Source organism: Etheostoma spectabile, chromosome 6 (genome assembly GCF_008692095.1).
Source record: "Etheostoma spectabile isolate EspeVRDwgs_2016 chromosome 6, UIUC_Espe_1.0, whole genome shotgun sequence".
Taxonomy (NCBI): Eukaryota; Metazoa; Chordata; class Actinopteri; order Perciformes; family Percidae; genus Etheostoma; species Etheostoma spectabile.
In genome coordinates this window covers 7,458,339-7,467,605 of record NC_045738.1, presented here as the reverse complement: position 1 = coordinate 7,467,605, position 9,267 = coordinate 7,458,339, and the positions used below count along the sequence as shown (strand labels likewise).

Genomic DNA, 9,267 nt, shown 5'->3' with positions numbered 1-9,267 from the left:
ACACACACACACACACACACACGCAATCAAATCCAAGTTTTTAATTTTTTTACATGTTTACATAATGGCGAAACAGCATAAATACAGTTTAGAATTTATCAAAATAAAGTACTGTTTACGTTTTAAACTGTAAGGGGATTATAAAAGTTAGTGAGCCGCTAAATGTTTGAAACGTGATCTTATGTGTGCATGAGACACTCTAGACCTACAACGTGTGCAAAATTGCAATCTGAGAATCTTCATTAAATTCGATGCCCAAAGAAACAAACTGGCCCTAATCACTTGCTTTCATGATATCATGACATCTGCACCTTACACGAAAAACAGCTTCTTCACTTTTCAGATGGAGATGAAAATGGGATTATCCAGAAAATCTTCTTAAATCACACGAGGAAACCCCATGTAGGCATAAAACGCACATACACTAACATTTGTGTGCCTACCTTAACAATGAACTCCTGAGGTGGTGACATATTTTAAAGCAGCTGTGCGACGAGTCAAACTTCTTTTATATCTCAATTCACGACAATGACATTGATCTGATGAGCGCCACCCAGTGGAAGAAGATGCGTGTGCATACACTGCAACACAACACAGACGCAGAATATTCCTACCACGGTAAGATGCTGAAACAAATGACGCTGGAAAGGTCCGTGAACACAAGCTTTGAATGCTCCCAGCCGAAGTTTTTCAGCTCCTTAGTCACAGTTAATAACCTTGGTCTCAGACGCTTTATTGCACTACACTCCAAATGCTCCAGACGAATCCGCGTTTTATGGCCAAGTTACTGGAGCAACTGGGAGGATGTGCAGCAATCAAAGCGGAATTCCTGGGAGCCTCACAGGATGCACGGTATAAGGAAGGCATCAGGGCCCTTATTAGCTTATGGCAGGCAATTCAAGTTTTTTTCAGGGGCCTGGTGGTGAATACAATGCCACCCAAAGCCACTTTTTACCCATCTTTTTATGTGGGAGTGCTTCATTTGACCTTCCTTTGCAGGCGAAAAATAAATCCTCTGGTCTAAATTCATATTTGGTATCAAACCGATGCATGATATTTGGAATAAACCCCTCCAGATGCTAATTAAATTGACCATATCGATGATTGTAAAAGTGATCTGCAGTTCGTCTGCCCTTTGTTTACCCCAATGTCACAGCCTGATGGGTCAACAGACTTTCAGTGGATGAAATGAATTGAGTCATTCAGAAACTACTTTGATGAGAGTATAATCACACGAAAAGAGTCATGTACTTTTGATAGAGGCAGCCTGTTACATCTATAGGCATTCAAACAAGTGTCAAGATTGTTTCAGTAAGCCTGTAACAGGCATTTTATGTCAAAAATCAGCCTCTCCTCATCGCCCCAGAAATGAATGAACCCTTTGTAATGGATATCAAACAATAACTGCAGCGGATCCCATTTCCAGCCATGAGGGAATAAAAAGCGTCAGACCGACATATCACTCATCTGATACGATCCACGTGCTGGCATATAAAACTTAATATGGGGTTATGTTTCATTTGGGCGTTTTGCTGTCTTATCAGCGTTTGGACTTGTGGATGAAGTTCGAGAACAATCCAATTTAACGGCCAAGAGCTCAACAAAGCGCCAGAGGGTCAAGCGCAGATGTTACATATCGCTGATATCACTGATTCAAAATAGTTGAAATAGATGAATTGGTATTAGAGTTAGTCATTCTTTAACGATGCAACTTTGACCGGTAATTTGGGGGGCTTCTGATAACCACCAGCAGTGTCAGCTGAGATCTGATATTAAATTCAAAACACACAAAATAGGTTTAAAGTCACCGGAGTTGTGTTTGAACAAGAAAGTTAAAATATTAATAGAAAACCCAGAGTTTGATTTAAAGATTACTGGCCATAAATGTTGCGTGCGTAAATTTTGGAAACCATTTAAATTCTAAAGAATTCAAGGGGAAAAAAATAAAAGGTTTTGAATTGCAGTACAGTAATCTCCGTTTGTATTATTAAATAATACAAAAGGAATTCGGACACATCTGGCTTTCTGATAAGCATACACCATACACGCAACCACTCAACTTTGGAAAACGGCAAAGCAGGCCAATAGCAGGCCTAAATAATAATAATAATAATAATAACAATAATAATAATAATAATAATTATAATTCCACCGTTATTTAATGACAAAATAGTGTATAAATAGTAGAATTCTTTATGAATTCTGGCACGTTCAAATCTCGTCATGTAGCATGTAGATGTGTCTTGATGATGGGTGAACGGCTGCATGTCAGTGACAGTCTTTGTTCAGAGTTTATAGCAGGGGGGTTGTGGTGTAGTACTGTAAACGGTCTCTGTTCAGTTTCTTCTCCTTCATCCTCCTGTTCTGAAACCAGATTTTGACCTGGCGATCTGTCAGATTGAGCATCCGTGAGAGCTGCATGCGCTTCTCTTTGTTGATGTAAACGCTGAAAAAGAATTCCCTCTCCAGTTCCCGGATCTGATACTTTGAATATGGACATCTCTTCTTGCGCGTCCTCTGACCACCTGAAAGATAAGATGATAAAAAGGAAAAAAAGGTCACCACATGAGATATTATAGACACATTACTACAACATGAAATCATTTCCTGCTTTGACACAGCCGTGGTTGTCTACGTGGAGTTCAAGTGTTTCCCTGCTCGCTCTCAGACCTACATGACCGAGATTTGTAAACAAACGACTGGACTTGATAGTGGGACGTGTTAGGCATGGAGGGACTGCATGTCGGAAGTTGTGAAAACTTGTTGAAATCTGTAAAACCATACCGGCTGTCTTTTAAGAGTGAGGGCGTAGGCCTAAACCAAACAGTCACGAGTATCATGTATCTGACATGCTTGTATTGTCCGCTTTTGATTTCACTGTGCGTAAAGAGCAGTTGTTTTAGTGTTAGTGAGAGCTAATTTCATGAAAAGCAGTCGTTGAACAAAATCCTTCCAAATCCTGAGAATTTGTAAATATTTATCTTTGAATAAGGAGCAGGGTTTTAGCATAAATCTGCTCCAAAGTCGCATCAAAGTGCCCCAGCAGCCCACTCAGAATAAATCAAATCATAAATCCAGAAATGTACAGTTAATTGTATCCATGAACATAAATATGGGAGATATAAGATGTATTTACACTGTTTAGATTTTTATTTTAATGGAATTTTATAAATGTTATTTGCCATATAAATGAAGTTTACAGACAAATCATATTAAGCGCACACATACAGAATAAAAGTTGAGATGTATTTTGAATTCTTGGAGGAAACTTAACGCCAAACTCTTCACGGCCAATTTCAATCCCAAGCACGTGATCTTGTACTTTATAACATAGTTTTGTTATAGGAAAAATCTGCAGGCCCTCCATAAACCTTACGTGCTTATAAAACAGCATATAAAACGCTTTAAGAGCAGCGCGTTAGATTGTTCTCCTTCTTGCGTTGAGCAGGGCTACTCACTGCTGCTTCTGCTCTGTTTCTCCTCGCAGTGGCCGGAGGACGACTTGGGGCTGCAGCTCTCCGCCGTGTCCGAGCCTGGAGGAGCCGGAGTGGGACTTGTTTTGGGGTCGTGTCTGTCCGAGTCTGCAGCTTGTGCTGTCGGCGTTGTGCTGCTCTCTGCGTTCCCGTAGGCAGTGTCGAAGAACTGGTCGAACGCCTGTGGCAGGACGCCGTTCCTGCCAACGCTGCCATAGAAGCCAGAAGTCGGGTTGCCGGAGCTGGAGTGGCTGGCGCTGGAGCTGCCCTTCACCAGGATCTCTCCCCCCCGTGAGCTCTGGCTCGTCCAGCCGTCTCTGTGCACAATGTCCTCAGGGTAGCAGTGCGACAGGCTCCCCCTGCTGTGGTGCCATTTACTGGAAGTATCAATCCCATAGTCTCTGAAAGCCACATCTCTCACGGACGGGACCTGTGGCAGGGCAGAGGACTGGTAGGGGTATGTCATGGGGCGAGAGGACTGGCTCTGGGTTAAATAATGAGGGAGAGCCGAGAAGTCTGCTCCGGAGACGTAGTAAGTGCAACTCGGTAAATACATATTAGAGCCGGAGATCCGCTCATCAAAATCCATATTCTGCTGTTAGAAACGTCCTATAATAATCCTTTCATAGCTCCTCCGCTGCGCTGCACTCCAGCCACTTTGAGGCAGACTGGTGGAGCAGAAATCCTTAGACGTACAAGCTGACGTGGGGATCCATCTCCATCCATTCCTGAGGGCCAAAGCCATGTGACCACTGGCACAAAATGACAGATAGCCTACGCCTCGATGTGTAGCTATATGAGTCAATGAGTTTGTAAAGTAGACCTTTGGCTTTATGGGAAAGGAAAAATACTGAGAGGGAATTTTGCTCAGACACAATTTAGGCTATTTTGAAAATTATTTTAAACACGGGTTCGTTTTTATTGAGGAGCATCAAATTCTGAAATTACCATATTACAAGTTACTACACAGAACACATAATTACATCCAATTTCACGCCATGCTGCTTAACCTGCCAGTTTTACCTTTAGGATCGTTTTAAAATAACCCTAACCTTAACCCTAACCTTAACCTCTGAGCAGTCTGAAACAATTTAAAGATATTTTAAGACCACCAGGATTTAGACTTTAGAATGCAAGTGGAGCTTAATTATTGTGGCACAAACATTGCATAGGCTAAAATAGAGAACTTGTTGAGTTGTATTTGTCAGGTCTTATTCGAAGAAAAGTAGGGCATGCACTGCACATGCGTAAACTATTTTTGGGAGCTATAATCCATCGAATCTATTTTAAAGGATTTCACAATTGAGCACATGGCAGGTATGGATCCGTCGTCTCTCTGTGTGAATTTAATATCGCTCCTCTGGTTATATATAGACTCGTCTAGTCCACAAGCGGCGGAGCAATGCGAGTCATGCTGCACTTTGGTCAGGCATCAGTCCAGTTTGGCACCCGGAGACAGAAAGACAAAGGCGAAACATGACTTGGTTATCTCTCTTGTGGTTGCTATGTGTTTGTTTGGACCAGTCTTTTTTTCAGGATTATTAAAAGCATGCCAGCTCGACGCTGTTGCAGCCTCCACTATGGACAGATTTATGTTTAAGTTTATGCTGATTGTGTCTGTTTGTACGAGTATCAGTTTGTAAGAGGGCCAGAAGCAGCATGAATGAAGTTCATTTAAGGCTGATCAGCTGATATACGCATCCGTTTAACGTCAAATGTAAACATACAGATGTTGTTTACAGGCCACAAATGATAAAGAGTATTTGCCAAAGGGGCTCCAGTCTTTGCATCGTCTGTTCTCTTTGCAACGCCCAATATAAACCTTTGGACACGGGCTATTTCCCACACTCCAATCCATTTTCATTTGTCATCACTGCTGAGTAAGTGGGCACATATGTCACACATCTTGTTATGCAGCCAATTTTGGAATTTAGTCCAAATTCAATTTTCATACATCAAAGCCTGTGAATTTGTCATGTGTATGGAAGCATTATGAGACTGTGTATTATTTCACTCTGCCCAGGTGCTTTGATCTTTGACTTCAACGGTGAGTTCTTATTTGCTAAACTGTCATTTGTTTGGCAAATTAAAATAGTCTTACATGATAAACTTGACCATTTCTGATTTGAATCTTTTTTGTGAATTATTCAGCCATGCGCAGCAGCCCTAAGTGAGACAGTTTTCACTGGTATGGAGTAGCTTGTACGCATGTTGGCTGTATGTAAACAAACCTTGACCTCCAGCCAGTTTCCGTAATAAGGAAACCAAAAGCGCAAAAAGTACATTTCCATTACATTTCAAATTCTCCTTTCCCATAGATCCACTTCTGCCTAAATTATTAATCTAGCCAAATACGAAATGTATATTATAATATCAGCTTAAATTATGGGTTAATACTTTGATTTAAAAGGGTAAATTAAATAAATTTTATACACCAAAGTATTGTGTTGACATTCAATTACATGAAAGTCAATTGTTTCTTAGTTGCCTTGAAAGGTTTAGACTCAATACACTTGGAGGGGAAACAATAACAAAATTAATATTTGGCTTTATGCCTGCAGCACAAGACCTCAGAAGAATTATTTATTTATTTCAGTGAAGCAGAAAATGCTAAAGCTAGTCTCTGGTGAATGATGTGGCTGTTTTAGGAGGCATGTTAAAGGGATTTTAAAAATAAATAACATGTTTTCTTGGTTTCCTTGAATTTTCCTTCGACACTTTAGGAGGACTGTGGTTTAATTTAACTGCCTGAAAATCTGTGTGCGCCTCCTGCCTTTCCTGGTCCCTGAGTCCATTTCACAAGGGGCCATTTTATAGTATTTTAGTCAAATGGGCCGGTTAAGATTTACAGTTTAAGGTCCAATCTGTCGTGTTTGTTCTAAATAAAGTACAAATAATTTAAGAGTTTGAGCAATGGATGAAATTGTGCATTTTATGTCAATTTAGTTTAATGTTTGTAAAACATTACTGTTGTAAATCAGAACAATGTTCATTTAAATGTAGTAAAGCACTTGTAAATCAATAAGACAGTGACAGCAGGTGTCCATCCTGTGTGACTCTGTTCACGCATTATGTCATCAAAGAGAAAAACAAACAATACTCTATATCTCCCCTTTTTACTTGTTTGAGACATGAATACTGCAAAGTTATTTAATGTAAAGTTTTTATATATCGCTTTTCTAGTCCGGAAGCGCTTTTGCATATAGTTAATGGAGCCATTCACCATTCACACACTGTGGCGGAGACTGCAGGGTTGGGGATCGAACCATCAACATTACGATTGGCAGGCGTCCGCTCTGCCACTGAATGCAACCTTGTTGGAGATGAAGGGAGGGAGGGGGTCTTTTTAGGAAGTAGAAGACTGTTTACAGCTAAGGCTGCTGTAAAACACAAAGACTTAAAAAGCTTTCTGAATTCACAAATTTCACCTCGCGTTCATCCACGAATATCTGGCTGTCAAGTAGCTGTGATAGGACTGCAAAAGGCAGCAGGTTCGTTGACACCTTACTTTGGGCCGGTTTAGTAGTGCCTACTTAATCTGTACTTTATGTAGCCTATTGTATTTTGGTATTGTATTGAATGTAAAACAGTATGTTTTCTTGCACAATTATGCTTTTCTTGGCCTGGTCGCCGTTGCAAATGAGAACCTGTTCTCAACGGCCTACCCAGTTAAATAAAGGTTACTTATTAAAAATGTGTCTCTGTGTGTCTATAAATCAGACACATCAATCCGGTATGACTCTTCCCTTCACGTCTGAATGTCTATTACTATTATTTTCCAGCTATGTTGTAATCTTGACTAATGCTGTTTTGTTATATCATATCTCGGCAATAGCTACTCTGATATATTACAGTTGCAATACATGGTGTAAAGCAACAAATGAGGGGTGAAAAAACATTCAAATGAAATGCTGTAGCCGTACATTAAATGCATTTGATTGTGCTGTTTGAAGGGAAGAATAACTATGTCCTAGTATTCATTTGTTTGGGAGAGATTTGGATTTTCCTCAATTCAATTTTCCCATATCCTTAATTTGTTTTTATCTGATGTTGCACAATGTTCAACATCACTCAAACACAACAAGCAACTGTGGAACTGTCTACCAACTGAATCAAACACACCATTTTATTGTTTTCACAGGTAAAACATGGCTTTGTGAGAACATTGTAGATATACACCTGCACTTTGTGGATGTATTTTCATATGTATCACTGTGGAAGTTGCCTATTTGTGTTTAATAATTAACTATTTTTTCTACTATTCAAACTTTAAAAACAAACTAAACAATGGCTCTTGTGGACAGGTGGTGTAAATTAAGAGTCTTTGCTACATACACTGAACACAGGTCCTGCATTAATGTATGTTACAGTTTTACTGTGACGTCCACATATATTTAAATATGTATGCATATATATGTATGCATGTATAGATATACATACATATTCTCTCTCTATATATATATAAATTAATAATGACTAAAACAATTATAGTCAAATTTATATATATATATATATATATATATATATATATATATAAATTGGATTGTATTTGTTTTAGTTATTAGTTATTTGGCTAGTGTTAGTGCCGTTACGGACCAATACAGGGGCACGCTCCATGCCTACATACGGGACTTTTTGGAGTGAGGTGCATTAACCTGTTTGGCTGTTAGGGGGAGCAATGACACTGAATCTCAACAAGGTAGAAGAAAATCAACATGAGACCCATCATTTCCAAACAGTGAATAAGTGAAAGTAATCCAAATGCTGAGAAAACTATTACAACTTTCCAAAGGTATTACCTGTATTGGAAGGCGTCTTTATCTTGAGCAAGACGACAAACTGGCCTGCCATTGTTAGTGAGGGATGAGTTGGACAATTTGGAGCTCAGTGCAATGCCCCCGTTTTGGATTTAGTTTTTGAGTTTTAATTAAGAGATCGGGTAATTTACATCAATTGTGTTTTGGTTCTGACAATAATTTAAACGGAGCTGATGCCAACGTCGATATGTGATTGTTATAAGATAACGCCATCATAAAATTCATTATAGAAGAACAAAAAGCAATAGGCCTACTGACAACTTAAGAGGAGATATGCCAAATAGGCGAGGGTTTGTTTGGACGGCAGATTAACAAGGTTTTGTTTAAATCTAGTTTTTACTTTTTTTTCTCAGTCTCAGTTTTAGGTTTTTGTTCCAAAATGAGTTGGATATGATCACCGGTCATTCTTTAACACAAAATGAAAACACGTAAGCCTAGTTTTTCCTGAAGAACATGCAGGTTATTTGAGGACTTCCGTTAACAGACAACCACTTCAAAATTTGGATTTTTCAGTTGAGTAGCCCTATATAAATGAATAAATAAGAGCATGAATTTCAAAAATTTAACAGACATTTTAGTAACGCAATTTTGAATTGCACTCAACAGAAAAGTGCAAAAGGCAGGTCCAAGGAAGCGTGAGGAAACATGAATGGAAACGGATACATATTCGTTGTTTTTGAACGAATTTTATCATTAAGAAATAAGAATTAGCATTGACAAATATCTGTGTATCAAAAATACAATATAACAATGATAATAACAATAATTATAAATCATTACAATGGGCTTGGAGCTGTACAATGACTTCGGTCAATTCTACAACATCATATTTTTATTTAAAAAATTGTATAATCGTTTTGAGTACTTACCTTAATTGTTAAAGTTGAAACATGACACTTTATTTTTATTATAAGTCAGGTAAAAAAGACACACACACACACACACACACACACACACACACACACACACACACACAC

General features: G+C 38.9%; 1 protein-coding gene across 1 annotated transcript; it reads right to left on the bottom strand.

Moving 5' to 3' along the window:
• Positions 1-444: 444 nt before the first annotated feature.
• hoxa11b (homeobox A11b) lies at positions 445-4,219 on the bottom strand. The gene is made up of 2 exons (XM_032519606.1): positions 3,459-4,219; positions 445-2,525 (listed from the first exon to the last, which is right to left on the bottom strand). The coding sequence occupies exons 1-2, from the start codon at positions 4,060-4,062 to the stop codon at positions 2,293-2,295; spliced, it is 837 nt and encodes a 278-aa protein (XP_032375497.1). The 5' UTR covers positions 4,063-4,219; the 3' UTR covers positions 445-2,292.
• Between the last annotated feature and the right edge of the window lie 5,048 nt (positions 4,220-9,267).